At 39.9% G+C, this 19,918-nt stretch overlaps 2 protein-coding genes across 2 annotated transcripts; both read left to right on the forward strand.

Moving 5' to 3' along the window:
* The first annotated feature begins 11 nt into the window (after positions 1–11).
* On the forward strand, positions 12–12,402 carry wbp1lb (WW domain binding protein 1-like b). Its single transcript, XM_017416813.3, has 4 exons — positions 12–237; positions 4,594–4,696; positions 6,432–6,593; positions 7,921–12,402. Exons 1-4 carry the CDS (start codon positions 151–153, stop codon positions 8,715–8,717), a joined length of 1,149 nt encoding a protein of 382 aa, XP_017272302.1. The 5' UTR covers positions 12–150; the 3' UTR covers positions 8,718–12,402.
* A 423-nt stretch (positions 12,403–12,825) lies between these two features.
* Positions 12,826–19,725, forward strand: as3mt (arsenite methyltransferase). Its single transcript, XM_017416854.3, has 11 exons — positions 12,826–12,950; positions 13,492–13,537; positions 13,905–14,032; positions 14,101–14,251; positions 14,493–14,629; positions 14,729–14,798; positions 14,900–14,981; positions 16,639–16,770; positions 17,180–17,319; positions 17,407–17,529; positions 18,424–19,725. The coding sequence occupies exons 1-11, from the start codon at positions 12,931–12,933 to the stop codon at positions 18,532–18,534; spliced, it is 1,140 nt and encodes a 379-aa protein (XP_017272343.1). The 5' UTR covers positions 12,826–12,930; the 3' UTR covers positions 18,535–19,725.
* Positions 19,726–19,918: the final 193 nt, after the last annotated feature.

The raw sequence follows: 19,918 nt of genomic DNA on the forward strand, positions 1-19,918 counted from the left end.
TCCCGGACCCGGAGGAGGCGGCGCGTACAGCAGCAGCAGCAGCGGCCTGTCAGCCGGAGCCGAGCCGACAAGTAGTTGGAGACACTCCGGGGGTGGGTGGGTCGGCGGGGCGTCCGTGCTTATGTTTCCCCGCGGTCAGTTCTCGGAGGAATGAGAGGTGTATGTTCGGGGCTGAAAATGGGACTGTTTTTGCACGCTGTTGGCTCTGTCGCCCCCACGGAGTCCGCTGCGGAGAAGGTAAGGCTGAGCGGACAAACAACACGGCTCTGACCCAGAGCCGTGATACCGGCCTAGACCGAATTAGTTTATGAACTCTGTCTTTTTATTTAACAGGATACTTTACAACAACCTCACAGTAAAGGTTCCGACGCTGGCATTCGCTTTGTTAACAGTGTTTAATGAGAGCTGTTAGCAAAATTCGGCTGTTAGCATGAGTAGCTAACAGAGTTAGTTCAACTGAAGCAAAGAAACAGCCGCGGCCTTGCTGTGTTTATGGTTGACATTTTAGCCAGAGGCAAGTTTTATAAACAGTAAAAGCAGATCGCCTTGGTGTTAACACAGCCACACTGTTAAGACAACAATTACTTGTTTCAAAAAACAGCAACTTTGTGATTCCCCCTTGCTAGGTAATGAAGTTCCTTAACTTAATCTATGTCAACATGAAATTAGCCTTTTGACAGTTTCTTTACATTACATCCTTCGTCTTTTCTGTTACTGGAGTCAATCATTAAGTTACCTAATTAATATGCTTGGAAAGAAGTTGTTACATCTTTAAATTTGAGATAAAGTAGAAATCTATATTGATAAATTATTATGCTGTATTAAAAAGTGCATTAAGACAAATGCAGTGATTTCCAAATTAGTTTAAACTCCATACTTTAAATAAAATTACAACCTAGGGAGTGTTTATACTGTGGAATTTTATCTGGACAAGTGGTCTGCACCATTTGCTATCAAAAGAGCCATTTCTGGCCCTTCTCGGCTGAATAAAACAAATCCAGGAAAGCAAAAAAACATTCTTGAAGCTCGAAATAAGAAAATTCAGCTTTTTGTTATATAGATACTACACATCGAAAACTATAGATTAATTTCAGACCAATGAACCAATGAACAGTTTAGGATCCGTTCTGGAAATGAACTTAATAGAGAATAAAATGACAACATTGTTAGTGTTTATGAGATTTTACTGTGCAGAGTTTGATGCCAGAAACAGCTTCCTGCTGTAACTCCAGAGCAGGTTTTCAACGTCCGGACTCTGGTCCAGGTCCGGACCAACCAAGTAGCCCGTTGGTGCGATGTAATGACGAGTGGTGTGTCTCCTTCAGAGCGTTTCACAGAGCGATCCCGTGTCTCTGTAGGTAGGATCAGTAGTTGGTCACTGGGCTGCAACTTAATAGAGAAAAGTTGGCGTCTCAAAGTTTTTCTCGTTGCAGTCTCACTGAATTCTGAGCGTTTGTGACCCTCAAAGGCGCGGCCAGTCATTGTGAATCGTGGGTTTATTTTTAATGCATAATTATTGTTTGTTCTGATTGACCTTGAAGCCAGTAAAACAAAACAATCGGCCCGACTGACTGTTTAAGCCCCGCAGAACTCTCTGAGTCAGGTCGTTCTGTGGAGCTGAGACGTAACAAAGACCTGCAGCCGCTTTCGTCAAGGTGAAGCATCCGTTTGTCACCAAGACCTTTTTAAAATCCTTATAATTTCAGCAGCTTTTCATTAGGGCAGATCATTTTCTAATACACAGCTAGTTGGAGAGATGGTAACCAAACCTGCTTTAATCTTTAAATTTGGCCTGAGAGATGCTGATTGTTTCATTGTCGTGTTCCTGGATGGGAGTCAGGGGAATCTGGTCTGTGCAGATTCTTGTTTCGGTCCTGCTCTGTCAAGATAAGAAAATGATAAGTGATCGCCTTCAGTTTGTTTCTTCAAGATCCAACTTTTTATCATCGCCTAGAAAAGCAACAAAGATTTATTTCATTTAAATGCATGAGTACTTTTCCTGTGTGACTGACTGTTCAACCCCCGTCCCTTTTTAACGTTCTTTTAACGTGCAGTTCAGGCTTAAGAGCCGAACAGATGAGATATTATCTGGAATGTGAACGGCACATATTAGACAATATCTAGAGAGTCAGAGGGAGCTGCTGAAGTTGTTACAACATTTAGGAACAGGACATCATGTGATTTTTAAACCTCTTCATGCGCAGTGTGTGTTTTTTTTCTCTCTTCTTTAGGGAATGTCATGTTGATATAAAGTTGAAACGGCTGATAATCCGTTGAGGTTTGAAGTTGTGGCTACACTTAAATGTTAAGCAGTTTGGTTTGTGCTGATCTTGTGTGATGAATCATTCCTGTTTATGACTTTGGTTTTTTTTTTTGGGTTCGTTTTTGGCCGCTTTACTCTTAACACTCCCCTCTCAACACCTTGTTATCATGCAGCAGGGTAGCTAGGACCTTACACTTCGCTGCCGCTGCTTGGAAATTTCCGTAAAGCAATACTTGTTTGGGCTGGATTGGAGTGTGTGTGTGTGTGTGTGTGTGTGCGTGCGTGCGTGCGTGATAGAGAGAGGGAGAGAGAGAGAAGGAGGGAGATAGGCAGAGAGAGTGAGAGTAAGCTTGAGATCTTTTGGACTTGCTCACAGTAGGATAATGTCCCATGAGGTGGAGCAGACCCGTCTGGACCCTGGATCGCCATGCCTCTCAGCCGAGGACCTGAAATGGTAATCTGCAGAGAGAAAGGCTGTATATAAAACCTGTGGTTGCTCCTCGTTAAAATAATCCTGACAAAGTCCTACAGAACTTCTTAGGAGAGTCCATCAGGTTGTGATTTGTGATCGTAGTACTCGGCTCTGGTTTAATTATTTTGGCACTATCTGATTATTATCGGACTTGTTTTCTTTTTCTAGTCTGCTTTTGATGAATATCAGCAACATGATTTATTTGGTTAACTTTTGGTCAAGCCTCTAGTTTCCTGTATGGATAATGAAAACATACAACTGTCTGTTAAAGTGAAGACAAACGTGTAAATGATTTCTCGTGGAAGTGGACTCGCTGCTTCTCTTTTTTTGTTTTCATTCTGTTTAGATTTACTGCTGTTCTTATTTCAAATTCTTGGGTGATCTACTGATGGTCTTGTGCTGTTTGTCCTTCAGATATTTGGAATCCAAAAAACAAAATCTGGTCAACAATAAATTGGAATTTAGGGGGAAAAAAGAACAAATTTCACAGGGCTTTGAACCGTTTGCACAGTCCTTCATATAGACTTTTTCAGTGTCCGCATGCAAAGTTTGCAGCCTGTCACAAAGACACATGCCTTTTTTACCGTAATGCTTAAAATCCATTCAGGAATTTGTAACAAGTCACTAAAGAACAAGTAGCTATAAATAAACCAGATTATTGTGTTAAACAGCTTTGGTCCTGTGGGGTTTGGCTCTCCGGGAACTATCATTAGTGTTTTCAGTAACTTCTCAAAAAGCTGTTTCGGCTCCGGACTTCAGGAGGCTGAAGTTCTGTGCTTTCAGCTCCATCCCTTGTTTCTTTCCCCCGTCCTTTCCCCCTTGAAAGTGATACGTCTTGAGTGCTTTGAAGGAATTTCTGGATATTTGGCTCAGGGGTTCAGTTGGACTCGAGGATCAACAGATTAGTTTCCTTTGGTCCAAGGTCTAGGTCAGTGTGACCACGCATCCATCCCATTGTTTTCTGATGTGCTATTTCAGGAATGTCTGGAGGGCCTTTTATTAATTTTAGCACAAACATCCACACTGACTAAATGATGGGCTGCAGTTTAGTGTTTAATGTCAGCACGACCTCATGAAATGCATCGAGTCAGATGTTAGGGTAACGTTATCATTTTATAATAAAAGGTCAACTTAAATGTGACAGCCCTAAGCTGTGCAAAACCTCAAAACTGCAAACTAAGAATGGGTTATTTTTACTGCAAGAAAACTATTTTTATCTAACAAGATGTATAAAAAATGCTAAACGTCAGCAGATTTGTTTGTCAGCCTCGATCATGCAGCAGCAACAGGATCCATTAATTGGTTTTATGGTCCTAATTATGACATGAAAACTGAAAAGCAAAAGATTAAACCAACAGAAAACACTTAAAATAAAACAGGAAGCTGTTAGATGATTCAAACAACCAGATGTTTATGCTTTTAACTGAACTGATAATATTTTTGTGTCAGGCGATGGGCTGTATATAAGTTCATGTGATAATTTTGAGCAATTTTTTTTAAATCTTTTGCCTAAAAATGTTTATTTTTTTTGTTAGTTTTTGACACTGTTAGAGTAACTGTATACCTCCCAGATCAGTGATGTCCAATCCTGGGCCTGTAGGGCCACCATCCTGCAGGTTTTAGGTGTTTCTCTGCTGTGACCCACCTGATTTGAACTAATAAGTGATTACCAGGCTTCTGCAGAACATGAAGACCTGCTAAAGAGCAGAGAAACATCTAAAACCTGCAGGATGGTGTCCCTCCAGGACCAGGATTGGACACCACTGATCTAGATGAAACGATTTTCAAAACATTTGAACAATAATACAGATTTCCTTTAAAAGTGATGATGTTTCTTATGTTTTTTTTTGTCCTGCAGAGCTTACTCCGCTGTGAAGGCGTCAACAACCAGAGCTACTTCTGCGAGTACGGCCACTGCTGCGGAGAATCCCAGTGCTGCAGTTATTACTACGAGCTCTGGTGTAAGTTTCCAGCTGTTGTGTTTTAACCTTTAGGATTCTTTCCATTGTCTCGCCTTCCCTTTTTGTGTTTCTAACCAGTCTTTCAAACACTTTGTGCGTTATTCGACCAAAAGTAATCACCAAACTCGTCTTTGGCCCCAAAACGGTAAAACGGTAACATCAGATTTACTGTATGATTTCGTTCCGAACTTTTAGTCAAAACCTTTTGCAACATGCATGTAGATATACCAACAATGATATGATTCATTAAAGATGAGCAGCAGAAGCCAATATGATGTGATTCAGCTCATAATCATGATACTATTCAGCCTTTAGACACGAGACGATTCAGCCTTTAGTCATGGTGTCATTTAGCCCTTTATCACATGATTCAGCCTTTAATCACAATACATTTTTAGCCCTTAATTATGATACAGTTCAGGTCTTTATCATGATACCATGTCATGATTCCACCTGGCGCAGACATTCGGATCATGCTAAATATTCAGTAGACTGTGCAGCCCTAATGGTGACACTGAAATGAAATTATAACTGTAACTGCTTATAAAAAGTGTGTGTGACGTTCCGGTAGAGTTGGACTCCTTAATTTATTCTGAGCATGTTGATAAAAGGTCAGAACTGAGGATGGCATTAAGTGTGGGTTCCTAGAAATAAACATTTAAATGGACTTAAACGAAGAAATGTATTTCTGATCACATAACAGATTTTAAGAACAAATCCACAGTTTGTTCCCAAAGTATTGAGCAACCAGAGCAGAGCAAATGACTCATGAGAATGCAAGATGTTATTAAATAAATCTGTTCTTGTAGGGTTGGTTCATCTCCAGCAGAGATTCAGTTTCTCGGCTCCAGATTCAACGGGTTATATTTTCCTTTTCCAGCTGTCCTCCTCCGCCGTCCTTGAAGTGAAGTTCCTCACATTCTTCTGCGACGGCAGAGCAATCCTTTTATTTCCCCACACTTTGTAAACCAAATAGTTTTTTTTTTTTTTTTTTGCTCCTGTTTAAAATTAAGCGTAGATTGCATTAGTCTAAAAATAACTTCTTTGTAAGAAATTGGGGAAACGGCTCATCGAAGTTACGCAGACTGTTTTAACGTTCAGTTTTGAAGGAGGTGGTTTTTGTTTCTCCTTGACCACAACACGTTGAAATGAATTGCCTCTCTTCCTTTTGCATTTGGTTTTCTGCCAAAATGAGCAAATCATTTTTAACATTTCTGTAGGATATGTAAGAAATGTAAAGAGCACAAGTTTTCTTTAAATCTTTAAACCTCTTTGTGCAACAAAATGCAAAAATTAATTTGAACAATTTGCCATCATGTGGATGATTTCACTGTATTCAAACCAGAAATGTATAATATGAAACAAAGTCAACAGATTTGTGTTTAAATGGCCTAAACTAAAGGTGGTTCAGCTCTGAATAATGTGTCATTTGATGCTTTTTCATCACAAAATACTCTGACCCCGCCAACACTTTAATCAGAAAAATAGCTGTGTTGCTAATTGAAGATGGAGCTCTGTATGTTGTGTTTGTTCAGTATGTGTGTCTGGTGACAAGTAAATGATGTTTTAGTTTGAATTAAAACAACCTTCAGCTGTTAGCAGCAGAGACCTCGTGTTTCGCTGTCATTTTAAAGTTTAAAAACATAGTTTTTTTTTTTTTTAATCACAATCTGATTTTACTTTGTAATGTGAGTTAAAGCAATGGCGTAATGCATCTTTGTTGTGTTTTCTGTAGGGTTTTGGCTCGTGTGGGCGCTCATCTTCATTTTGTGCTGCTGCTGCATATGTCACCACCGCCGCACCAAACACCGGCTGCAGCAGCAACAGCGGCAACACGAGATCAACCTCATAGCTTACCGTGAAGCACACAACTTCCCATCTGTGCCCTTTTACTTCAGTAAGACCGGCCGCTCACGCAAACACGTATCACCATGATGTGTTCAATGAGAGTTCACACATAAGGAATATTTAAAGTAGTAGTAGTTCCTCAGGTGTTTGGGTTCTTGTCTGGTTTCTGGTGTGTATCATGAAGGACTCAGTTGCTAAATCAGACTTTGGTTGAAGATAAAAAATAGGACTTTATGGTGAAATGTGTACTTATGCCTGCTGGCTTGACATATTTAACCCATTAAATGTTGTTGGATTCGTGTCTGAGCAAACTTTAGCAAAAATTCATCATTTTTGTGATGCTCAGTAACCAATTATTGTTGTGTTTAAGCATATTTGGATACAAGAGCCCAGAAAAATCAGTTTCTTTAAACATATTAGCAAAAATTAAACCAAACAAACATCTTCCAAGAATTGAAAATAAAACCTTTTATTCTTTTATAAATTAACAACAGTTTTTGTTTTTTTAAATTAACTGAACATTTTGTTACACCAGCTGGTGTTAGCGCTGAAATTTCAAAATAAAAGATGATATAACAGCAAAAGAAGTAATAGAAATGTAATTCAGATGCTGGCATTTAATTTTTTCTGTAAATAATTCCCTCTGGTTGAAAAGCAGAATAACTAATACTACAGGAAACCCAGTAAAACTAAAAGCATAAAAAATAAAAGTTCCAAATTAATTGGTGAATACAGTACTTTAGGCATTTTTATGTTTTAATTTTTGTGGCCCTAATCTGGAAACGATTTAGCTTCTCAGAGCTTTTTATTTAAATTGTTAAATTATTGATCTAATTAAAGCTGATCTGTTAGAAGCTTTTCATTAAATCCACAGTGTTTTCATGTTTAGGTCGACTGTCATTCTGTTCAAAGATTTTTTTTTTTAAAGCTCTGGTAAGAAAAATGTTGCAGCTATTTCCTCTCACCCTGAATATAAATTCAGATTTGCTTGTCACCGGTGACAAGTGGTTTTTAACTGGACTCAGTGGAGCGCGGCTCTAATGTAATGTTTGCGCTGAGATCCATCCAGGCTTTCATACGGCGTCAGGACCTTCCTTGTTTGCATGCCCCAGTTTTCAGGAAATGGTCAGCACTGCTGTCTTGGTTCTTTGCCAATATTGCAAAACCATCTCAGAGTGCTGGAGCAGCCTGCAGCACAGAGCTCACTTTAGGAGTGCTTGGTGGAAAACGTGCTCAGTCACGGTGAAATATGAATAGGTTAGATTATGTTCCTTTTAGAACGTTACTAAGACTTATTTTGCAATTTTTCTGAGTGGATTTTATGCTTTTTTTTCCTCAAAGCTTTTTTTTTGTTTTTCCCTCCGTCTGTATCTCAGGGTTTCTGCCGAACTACCTCCTCCCTGATTACGAAGAGGTGGTCAATCGGCCCCCGACTCCTCCCCCTCCCTACACTGCCTTAAACTCAAACCCATCTTCAGTGGCTTCTGCACCCGTGGCTCCGGAGCAGCAGGAGGGACATCGTCCAGTCATCCAGTCCTCTTCCGTCCCTCCGGTCTCTGAGGGACCCGGCACAGAGGAGCCACAGCCTCCTACTTTCAACTTTAGGCCAAAGCCTGACAATAAACCCATGCAGACAGCACAAGATTCACACATGATTCTGCTTCCGGACGGACTGAGTGTGGAGGAGCTCACCGGCCAGGACATAAAGAGCGGAAGTGTGGACAACTCCTGCAAGGACCCTTTGCTGAAGGATTTTAGCACTTTGGAGAGTTGTAATGAAGATAAAGAGCGCCACCCCAATGGAAGGAGGAGGCGTTTCACAGGGGATTCTGGGATTGAGGTGTGTGTGTGCGGCACACAGGGAAGCAACAGCTGCAGTGGAGCTGGAGGGACAGACCAGGACAGCAAGGAGCTAGAGAGCCTGCTGGGGCACAATGTGGATAATGATGACGAGGAGGAGGAGGAAGAGGAGGCAGGTGACTTCTGTGACAGTTGTGGTCATCAGGCGTCCTTTAGTGTGGAGGAGGAGGGAAGGGCGGAGCGTGAGCCGACCAGGGCTCCACAGACTCCTCAGAACGTCAGCAGCGGCCCACTCCACCCACCCGTTTGCCTCCTCCTCCACACCATTAGCGAGCAGGACGGCGCGGCCCACAGCACCGAGCCGCAGACCTGAACCGGGCTGCTTCCAGAGCGTTTTATCAATGTGCACATCTTAGAGCAACTAGAGGTGGGAGCTGCAAGTGGGATCCCAGCGAAAAATTCAATAAATGTCTCCAATCCAAAGGTTGAGAAAGCCCACTCCTCCCCACGCTGGACCGGTGGCCTTAACCCGTGAGTTTTACAAGCCCTGGAACAGCCTGTGGCAAGTAAAACCCCTCGTGCTGCACACACCTGCGGTTCTCAAACTAAACAAGCTACTGACCCCCTCTGGATGATCAGGAGCGACGGCCGAGGAGCGCAGCTCTACTCAGCAACGCCGTTCTCTGCTTCCACTGGACTACGCAGTGGAATAACACGCTCGGGAGGAACGTTTTGGACGCGTGCAATGTAGAATTCCCACGGTTTGTTCATGCAAGTTTAAATTATTAAAGGACATCGGAACCAGGTTTGGGATGTCCCGTTAGACTCGTGCTTTTTCAGCAGTCACAGACCGTTCTGCCTTCTGGTTTTGTTGCTCTGTACGCAAAATAACGAATCATACTGCACTTCCAAATTTTGCACACAAGCATTTTCCTCTTTAAAAAAAAAACAAAACAAATCAAAGACTAAAACAGAAATTAAAATTTCCTCATAATTTAGTTTTCAAATTGCAGAGTGTGATTAGTCTTCTTGTGATTTTGTTGCAACATTTGTTTGAAAAAGTGTCTGATTTGTTTGTAGGGAATGCAGCGGATTCACGTGGTATATAATCTGAACTGTCTGAATGTCTGTAGAATGTGCCTACCAAAAAAGAAATGCAGATTTTTGATGAACAGCGATGAGCTTTAGTCAAACTAAGATGCTAAAAAAAAACTGGTACCAAAAACAAGAATGCTGTAGTTCTGAGAGATTAACTGAAAAGGGCAACATCAGACCTCGAGGGTTTGTGTACGTCACGTCATCTTCACCTGCTCCAGGTGGAATATATTTACTGTAGGGAAGTAACGAGAGCGCCTGAGATTAAATGAGATTCACTGAGTTGAAAGCAAAAAAGCATCTCCTGACTTTGTCCGGTGAAATTAGCCCTGAAGATGTCCCACCCACTGGCCCAAACTCGGTTCTGCTCAGTTCTACACGGCCTTGGGGATTTTCTGTACAACTGATTGCCGCCTCGATGTGAGCGGGTCGTTGTAGCGCGGCTGCCCCAAACCCGCCACCAACGGGTAAATAAAAGTGAAATAAAGTTACAAAATACTCACCAGGTTCCAAAAACCTTCCCTCCGCTGGTCAGAGCCCGTAAATCGAGTCCATTCGGTCAAGCACAGAAGCGTACCGCGATGTTTGTTTACGTGCTGCCATTTTAAAAGGTGTGTTAATGAGCTGAGAGCTGAAAGTGGGCGGGACCACGCGACGGAAAGACTCTGAACCGGCGCCACGTCCAGCCGAGTGGAGCCCGTGTTTCAAACAGAAATGTCAGGCACTAGGACCACGCGGTCACATCCCTCCAGGCTTTATGTGAGGGCGCCTTCCTGCAGCCTCTGCAGCTACATCCTGACAGGAAGAGTCATTTATTTACAGAACTGACTCGATGCTGATTTCACAAAGGGTTTTGTTCATTTTAAAGACGAGTAAATTAAGTTTGAACGTCTCTTTTATCTGTGAGTTGAGAGGAAAGGAGTCGAGCACGCTTCAAGGACTCTCCTCTGAGGTTTAATTGTGTTTGCGTTCATCAGTGAGCAACGTTTCTCTGTGATTAAAATAATCAAAAACACAGAAGTTCTGCTCCATTGTCCACTTCAGTCAGGCCGGAGTGTCTGCTTCAATTTATTTTGGACAGATTATCTTTTTGGTTTCTTCTGACGTTTTAAAATGAAATGTTTGTAGCATTTTGACTTTTCATTGCGTTTATTTTTAGCCGTTTTGATGGCTTGAGGTAAAATATTTTTATTAAAAACCAGTAAAAAATTAGACCAATTAATTTTTTTTCCATATTTCCATTAAACTCTGTTCTGACTGATGGAAAAGATATGATGGGAAAAGTTGAGTTCATATATCTGTTTGAGTATTGAGTTATTTTCTGAAGAAAATATTAGGAAAAAAGAAATCAGGTTTTCATTTTAGGCTCTTTGTGTAAATGAGTTTGACCCCCTGAGTTCAAAGGTCACACACAGCTTTAATGAGGACGTCTGAGTCGTCGAAGCACTTTTCTAAGCTCTGAGGGGATTCAGGAGAAACTGGACAGGAAAGACTCCAGTCACTTTAGTTTGGGACAAAACTTTTTTTTCTTAAAAATATTGTTCAAATCTCATTTTGTCTTGTGAGGTGTGTGTGTCGTTACACCCCTGATTTGATCTTTGGCACAGTTTTAACATTTCAGAATATATTTTATTGACTTTTTACATGGTGCTTTTTGATTTCAGTCATTTTAATTGAAATAAGAGGATTTTAGGGGGTCATTTGTAACTGCAAAGTCCAAGAATAGAGATAATAAGCTACTTTTTAAATAACAATTTAATGTTTCCTTCCTTAATCAAATCTTTCAGTTACTTAATGTGTTATGCCTTAAACTGACATCTATAAAAAATTGTTAAAACAGCAGAAGCAGAAACAAGGACGTAAAAAAATCCAGTAGACAAATTTTAGGCTAGTATTTGTTGGTTCTTGCTGATGTTGGAATATAAAGGATTTCCACAAAAATGATTAGGTTTGACAAATAATTCTTAGCATCTTTAAAATTGCAATTAACAAGCAGTTTGTGTGGTCTTGTAATTTAAATGTTAAATGTTTAAATACTCAAATTTTATAAGATTTTTTTGTTTTCTTTTGACGACTTCTGATTTGCCTTAAAGAACTTGAACTTTGAACGTTAAGCCTCCTAATAAAACTGTTCTCCGTTGGCGTCGCCACTGATGATGCTGTGTCAGAGTAAAGAGTTGAGTTGTTTGTAAAAAAAAAAGAAAGAAAACTTTGTTCCGTTGCTGAGGTTTTTGCAGCTCGGTTTTTCTAAAAACTTTCCTCGGTGCATCTGCAGAAATACGCACAATGATACAATCACTGCAAAAGCACAAACGGTTAAACTAATGGTCCCAAAATTTGTTACGTTATGCCCTTAAGTCATCAAACAGAGGACTCTTCCCGGGTTCTCCAGCAGAGCATAAAGTGCAGCGAGACCTTTCCTTATTAAGAGGAAAATGATTTGATTTTACACTGCGTACCCTGAACACTAAAGTGCTTTACATAACAGAAGTATTGTGGTACATATAGTTAAAGAGTTATTTTTCATATCAGCTGATTCATTTAAACTTTTAATAGTTATCTATGAAAAAAATCACAACCACTTTATATTTGTAAACTGTCTATCATGTTCATGTTTGTCAACCAAATAGTTGCTTTCATATTTTTTTATACAATCATTAGCCTTAATATTAAAACAGATTTCTATTTCATTATGGGTATTACTAAGTTTTTGTTTTTCCTCTGTTGAGAAAAGATTGACCTGTTTTTGAGACTTAATCTGAGGTTGTGCGAAGGGTACATTTGACTAACAGTACAGATGTGTTAGGAGATCAGGGCAATCTCGCCAAAGACACTTTCCTGTTGAATCTGTGTGTGTGTGTGGGTGTGTGTGTTTTGCACATTATTCTCTGAATGTTCTGATCATAAGCCATTTATTTCAGCAACTGAGATGAATGTATGTTCAATAAATATACTAAATTTAAGCACACGTCTGTCTCTTTTTTAATTGCAAAGTAAGGCACAGAAAACAGTCTGAAAACAAATTGTTTTTTTATAAACTGAGTGAAAGTTCATATGTTTACTTAAAATATTAGACATTAAAGCTAAAAATAAAGGCTGGCAAATTCATTAAGATGCAAATAGCAAAAAAAAAAAAGGTTAAAAGTGCATGTTGAAAACGGAATTACCTTCTGTTTTAAAGGAACCAAAAGTTGTATTGAATCTATCTATCTATCTATCTATCTATCTATCTATCTATCTATCTATCTATCTATCTATCTATCTATCTATCTATCTATCTATGAAGCAGTTAAATAAAACATGATATTCTTTATTCCCATTGTAAACAGTATAAATAAACGGATCTCTGTCTTTGGACTGATTTAAAGAGACGAAGAAGAAGGGCAGGATGCGCGCGCAGCTGAACAGGAAGTAGACAGTTCAGGTAATGAAGAAAGGTCGGCGGTCCACAGATATCGCTTCTTGGAACTTTGAACTTTATAACACTTGTAATGATGGCTAACGACAGCAGGTAAGGGCTGTTAATTCCTCACATGGTGTCTCGTTAAGTTTAAGTGTCGTCGTGCATTAAAAAAAAGCGTCGCTTGTTGTTTTTAACACATAAACTTAGCATGAAGTTACTTTAAAGGAGCATTTAGTGAGTTGGAATGTGTACTGTCTCTTAAAGAACTCCGTAAAACTAAGCAAATATGTAATTATTTGTTGTAGCTGACCATAGAAATGTTATTTACAAGCTTTGGCTGTTTATGGAAGCCCATTTATACCCCAAAAAAGTCATAATTACCATACTATCTCAAAATTATGACTTAGCATCTCATAATTAGAAGTAGAGGCTAAGTCGGGATTTAGAGATATCACATAACTTTGAGATGGTAAATCAAAATTATGGGATGCTGAGATAGTTTTTCTTTTTATAACTGTAACTTAATTTTTTTAATCAAAGTGGCAGAGATGTTTTTCTTTATTATAACAAATAGCGTTAGCTTGTAGCCACCAACAAGACTGTTAGTTTGAAGCATGAATTTAACTGCATTATTCCTTTTTTTTTTTAGTTCCTCTGGAAATTTCTTTGACAGCAGCATTCACGAAGACGTGAAGGTAAAGTCATTTTTTATACTCTTCAGCTGTGTTTGTGTTGATAATTGGTCTTATATGCTTGTGTAATTATAATCACAATTTATCTGCTCCATGTTATTGTTGGCCATTTTGATCAATTTCAGGCAGGCCTTTTGTATGTTTCCCATCTACACTATGTTATAACATGACATACAGTTAATAGTTTTTTCTGTTCTCCCCTATTCTGTTTGTGAATGCTTGTTTCTGGCTGTGATACTGGGTCCACAGACTCTTCAGTCAGGCTTCTATGCTCCACAGGCATTTATAACGTCCTGGTATTGTTAATCTTTCTGCTTTTCACTGCTTCACCCGCTGTACAATGACGACGATCTTCTCTCTGTCTGAGCAGGATTATTATGGCAGGAAGCTGAAGAAAACCTTAGACCTGAAGACCAGTGCCTGTGTGACTCCAGCCCAGCCAATGCCGGCCTTCGTTCGTGATGCTCTGAAGAAAGTTCACCCTGAAGTCTCTGCCAAGTCAGTGGCGCACGTTCTGTTCTTGAATCCAAAAGGCTGTGATGCTGATGTGTTTCTGACCCCCTCAGGTACTATGGCTGTGGTCTGGTTGTGCCAGAGTGCTTGGAGGGCTGCAGGATACTGGACCTGGGCAGTGGAAGTGGGAGAGACTGCTTCATGTTGAGCCTGTTAGTCGGAGAGAAGGGTCATGTTTCTGGCATTGACATGACTGACAGCCAGGTATTGAGCATCAGTATCACAATACAATTATACTGATTTATCATACCCCTCAGCTTGGAGTTATTTAAAAAATAATTGTCAAGTTGCAGAATTGTTTAGGGCTTAAAGACCAACTTTTATCCTCTCAATGTGCATAAGTGCAGGCAAACATTTTTGATTCCTGACAAAAACAAGAGCCTAACTGTTTAATTCCTATGTGCACGCGTCATCAAGAGAATTCAAAAATGTCTCTTCCTTCAAGCTTGAAGTGGCCAGAAAATACACAGACTATCACATGAAAGAGTTTGGCTACAAGAAACCAAATGTCAGTTTTGTCCTGGGCTACATTGAGGCCTTAACTGAGGCGGGTCTGGAACAGAACTCCTTTGATATCATTGTGTAAGATTTAAGTCTTATTCCTCTTTATTTCATCACTTTCAATGTTAACTATCCACTCGGCTGTTTTGAACATTGTTGATTGTTTTTGCCGTCTTGTAGTTCCAACTGTGTGGTGAACCTCTCTCCAGACAAGAAGCGGGTTCTGGCTGAAGTTTACAGCGTACTCAAGGTAAACTGCTTCATGCTCACAACAATATTATTAAATAGTGGATCATAAAAGACGTACAGTTTGCTTTAATGCTCACCGCAAATATATTTTTTACTCATCAGGAAGGTGGTGAGCTGTATTTCAGTGACATCTACTGCAGTGGGAGACTAACAAAGGAAATTAAAAACCATAAAGTGCTGTGGGGTGCGTTAACTTCATATCCTGCTATCATAAAACCACAAACACCTGCAACACTATCAGCATTTTCCTTATTTAGTGAAATATTTGTGGCAAATATGTTGCTGGTTGGCCGCAAAACAGAAAAATTTTGGCGTATTAGCAAAGTTTTTAACCACAGTAAAACATCTAAGCTTGGAGTACCACTACAGTTTGTCAGTTCTGCAGAAAGTGAACTCTAAGAAACATTATTTGGCAACGTCAGCCATTAGCACCAAACACGTCAGTAGGTTACTAGAGGTGGTTTTCACACACGGACTCTGGACATTTTCTGTAGGTTTACACTTTTACAACACAAACAGAAGATTGTCCGTTAGCCAACATTAGCAATTCTTGACTTTGACGCTGGCTGCAAAAAAATCTACACAGAAATCCTTGTCAAAATACCCAATTCTGGTAGAAATGAATGATTTTCCAGCTTTGTCAAAAAAAAAAGTTTCAGTCACTTTGGTTAGTTGCCCAGTGTTGGGGCATAACGTCCTGCAGGACTCGTTCAAATTCATTTCCTCGTTTTTTTGTTGCTGCTAAAATCTAAGATGGTTTGCTGAACGTGAAGCTTCAAAACTTCATTTACAAACTACAGTTTGACTTCTTAGTGGTCAAGTGCTTTTTTATCATATCAAAGATAGAGGACAAGAGAAATTTTTAGGTGAAAAAAAACTTCTTTTTTTGCATTTTTATCAGTACAACATGTTTTGAAGTATGCCCACAAAGGCAATTAAAGGCCAAGGATTCCTTGAAGGAATGCCTGTTGTCCACTATTGTCCAATCTATTGAAGTATAGCCATTTCTATGTAGGCTGAGGTTGATTAGCTCTTGCGACCATTTGAAAACAAGATGTCTCCTAAAGTTAACCGGTTGTAGACGTCCAACCAACAATTACTTTCTGAGAGTATCACTGAAATACGTTCAGTGGTTCGTGAGATCTTTTGTTAACAGACAACCAGTTAATGCCAAGGTTTGGAGCAGAGACGTTGCACAATGTGTTGAGCTCAAAGTATGTGTTGGGGACAATGGTCAGCTACTTCCACCCCAGATTGGAGCTCTGTATCTGTGTTAATCATCAGGTACGAGTGTGCAGCTGCAAACATCAGCACACATGCTGGTTGTAAATTCTTCTCACGTTCAGCTTCGAATGTTTGATCAGACTTTACACTGAAGATGTAAAGTAAAATCCGATGGAAATGATAGCTGTATTTGTTTTTGTTGTTTTTTTTACATATCAGCTGCTTATAAATCTATCTGATCAGCCACAGACGGCTGTTTTACAACAGGCAGATTTTTTGTGTAGGCTGAGGTCCATCAGCTGTTTTTCATGATGCATTTTTGCTGTGTTTGCCCACTGCTGCGATGGTTACCACGAATACTTCATTACAAGATGTTTTTTGAGGTTTGAATATCCCCGTCAGCTGTTCTTTTGCTACTCTCGGCAGAAATATCGGTCAAAACCACAACGTTTTCGGCAGGACATACAGGAAAGACTCTCCCGCCAAAACAGACTTTCTCTGAAAGTCCCGTCAAGTTTGCCACAAATCTGCCAACAAAAATCGAATAATTATCTGTGTGTTTGCGTCAGTGATGGCAGATTGTTGAAGTGTTTGTGACAGTCGGGTCATCTTGGCAGGCGAGTGTCTCGGCGGGGCGCTCTGCTGGAAGGATCTGCTGGAAATGGCCAATGAAGTGGGCTTCAGGGTCCCACGGCTGGTTACAGCCAGCGTTGTGACGGTTGACAACAAAGAACTGCTGGACATACTGGGTTTGAAACCTTTTCTTATCACTTATATATTTGTGTGTTCTGCTTGTGCTTTAATAGAAAGTAATGAAGTAACTTTATAGTAACTAAACAGGGTCAGATGTAAACTTGTCTTGAATGACATTTTACTGCCTTAAAGGCTTAAATTCTAAAATTCTCAACATCCATTATTATGATTATTGTGTTCTTCTAACTCAGGTTTTAATTGTATTTTATGATTAAATGGCCAGTTTCTGTCAAAAGTATCTTTTATTTCTATTTACATTTTATATTTCTAACATATTTGTATCTGCTGTAGCTGTTTTTGCGTTATATCTAAAACTTTTGAGAAGTTTAAATTGTATTGGTTTGACTGTACAGCTTTGGTTAACGGTTATTATCAGACTGCTGACTCGTTACATTTGTAACACAGGTGACTTCAGGTTCGTTTCTGCCACATATCGGCTGTTTAAGGTCCCTGAAGGCAGCACCGACACCTGTCGGGTCATATATAACGGAGGCATCACAGGGGCAGAGGACAGCTTCAAGTTCGACTGTCAGTACACCTTTAAGGTCCGTATGTCCAACGTAGAACCGCTCNGGGGGTCTCCTGCTCTCGCTCTGTGTGTGAACGGTGTCGAACTTGGATGTAATTAACAGGTGGATGAAGTGGTGGAGGTGGATGGAGAGGTGGCTAACATCTTGAAGCATTCAAGATTTGCAGAAGATTTCACTTTCCAGCCACCAGGGGGTTCGTCTGAGTGCTGTCGTGTTAAACCGAAGGTCAGTAACGTATTTAAATTCCTGGATGAGGAACCCCCCCCCACACACACACACACACCCCCAGTTTATTTATTTGTTTTAATCATTAGCAGTAAGTGTATTTCTGGTATCCATTTGAAGTGTGTGGGACACCCAGAGAGCCCCATGTAGCCTCAACCAAGCATCTGTGTGTGTGTGTGTGCATCAGGACTCGCGCTCTCCTGCTCACTGAAACATGCATACACACACATCCACACGCAGAAGGTCAAGCAGCTGTCTCTGAGTCGTAACCGCAGTGTGGAGTCATGCTGGGAAACCTTGAACAGGAAGGAATGTTCTCTTCTTAGTGACCAGAATGGCATCTTATCAGCTTTTAGGACCATCCAACACACACATTTATACACACACACACAGATTTATCAAAGCCCCTGTGATTTTTTTAAAATGAGTATTGTAATTCCTTCCTAAACGACACAACAGATAGTTTCTTCTACCACTGAGAGATGTTCACTTTTATGGAAGAAAATATAGCAATTTAGGCTCTTAATGATTTATTAAATTATGTCCCATGGTTTGTCCTTTGGACTCTCCCAGCCCCCTGAAGTGAAATGAGGTCAGAGACACTTTTTGGTGATATTGGTGATGAGAAGCCTGGTCTTCCTTGTGAAAGGATGGATCTATCATGAACTGTTGTCTGAGATGAGCAGCTGTACAGAAGAAGTAAATATATATGCATTCATGAATTCAGTGCCTCGTGTAGCTCATTGATTACTGCAGGCACTCACTATTTTTTTTAAACATTTCCACAATCCTTACAGTGATTGAGTGAGACATAATCATAAATCTGACTCCTAAATGCATGTGAGTGCATGTTCTACACCGGTAACGTTCTTCCTCCTTGAATTATTGATGCAGGCCGACGTCGTGGATCCTTTTGAGCTGGCCGTTCAGCTGGGCAGCGGAGGCCTCAGCGCAGCCACAGGGGGATGCTGCAGCACACAATCTGCTGACTGCTGCAAACGATGATGGGAACAAAACAGATCCAAAATCCCACCGTGTGCACATGATAACAGCAGTTCCACTCAATGCAGTGTAACAACACAGTCTACGCAGCAGGGAGACATTAAAAGGCCACTGTGTAATTATCAGTTTTACTGATTTTACTGATTATAAATATGTGTTTTAAGGGAAGTGAACTTAGCTTTATTCTATAACCTACTGACATTTCTTCCAAATGTCAAATAAAAATGTTGTCATTTAGAGCAGAACATGACAAAATGGGCAAAATAACAGAAAAGGTGCAGTCTTCAGATGTCAAGTAATGCAAGGGGAAAAAAAGGTTGTATTCATTATTAGACATCACAACACGAAGAGATTAGAAATCAGTATTTGGTGCAATGAGCCTGATATATCATCACATCCTCTCCACCAGCTTTTCACGTTGCTGTTCGGTGACTTTTTCAGCGCAGCTCCGTTTGATGGCTTGTGACCGTCCATCTTCCTCTTCATCACATTCCAGAGGTCCTCAGTGGGGTCCAGGTCTGGAGGTCTTTATCTGACGGACCTTCATCCACACCTGAACCTCATTTAAAAAAAAGAGCCTCTGACTGTGAAGCCAAAATTGAGCTTTTCTTTTCAACTCTTTAGCCACGGTCAGTATTTTATATATATTTCATTCAGATTCAGAAAGATTTGCAGTAGTCTCTTAATTTTAAGTAAAATGTCTAATGATTTGCATACATTTCTAATTGTACAGAAAAGTCATGAAACACGAAGTGTGGGATCTTTAGAAGGTCTGCAGGAGTGAAATTTATGAAATATAGTCATTGTCAATCCTATATTTAGCCTTAACTGTTTTATAAAGTAATAAAAGCAGTGGTCATAAATGGATAAAACAACATATTTAAAAGTTGACGAGGCTCTTTGTTAAAAGGTTAGTGAGGTTTGTTTACTTCAGACAATAGTTGAGATCATGAGTCTCTTCCACTTTTTTAAGGGGGTTAAAAACTAAAAGGTTTGGTCAATTCTACCATAAGCTAGTCATGTCATTTAGTTACAAACATGAATTATAGTTTTATGGCAACATGTGAATGAAGTTAGTAAAACCTTCACGTAAAGTTGAACACTTCTTAGAGTAACTAAAGAGTTTGTACCCAGATTGATCTGAACTCAGTGGCTGTATCTTTACAGAGGAGAATAAAGTATTCTGCTGTTTTATTTCCTTTTTACCATGTTATAAGACTTACAGACATGTTTTACAATATGAAGGAATTTACGAACATGTTCTAATTAAAATTTATTTTTTGATCTTCTGATAGAACAATAAATATGACTTATCTGCAGAATACTTTATATTTATTGGTATTCATTTAATACATTATTACAACAGGATAGCATCCAGTACTTCCTC

The sequence above is a fragment of the Kryptolebias marmoratus genome, linkage group LG3 (assembly GCF_001649575.2).
Source record: "Kryptolebias marmoratus isolate JLee-2015 linkage group LG3, ASM164957v2, whole genome shotgun sequence".
Classification (NCBI taxonomy): Eukaryota; Metazoa; Chordata; class Actinopteri; order Cyprinodontiformes; family Rivulidae; genus Kryptolebias; species Kryptolebias marmoratus.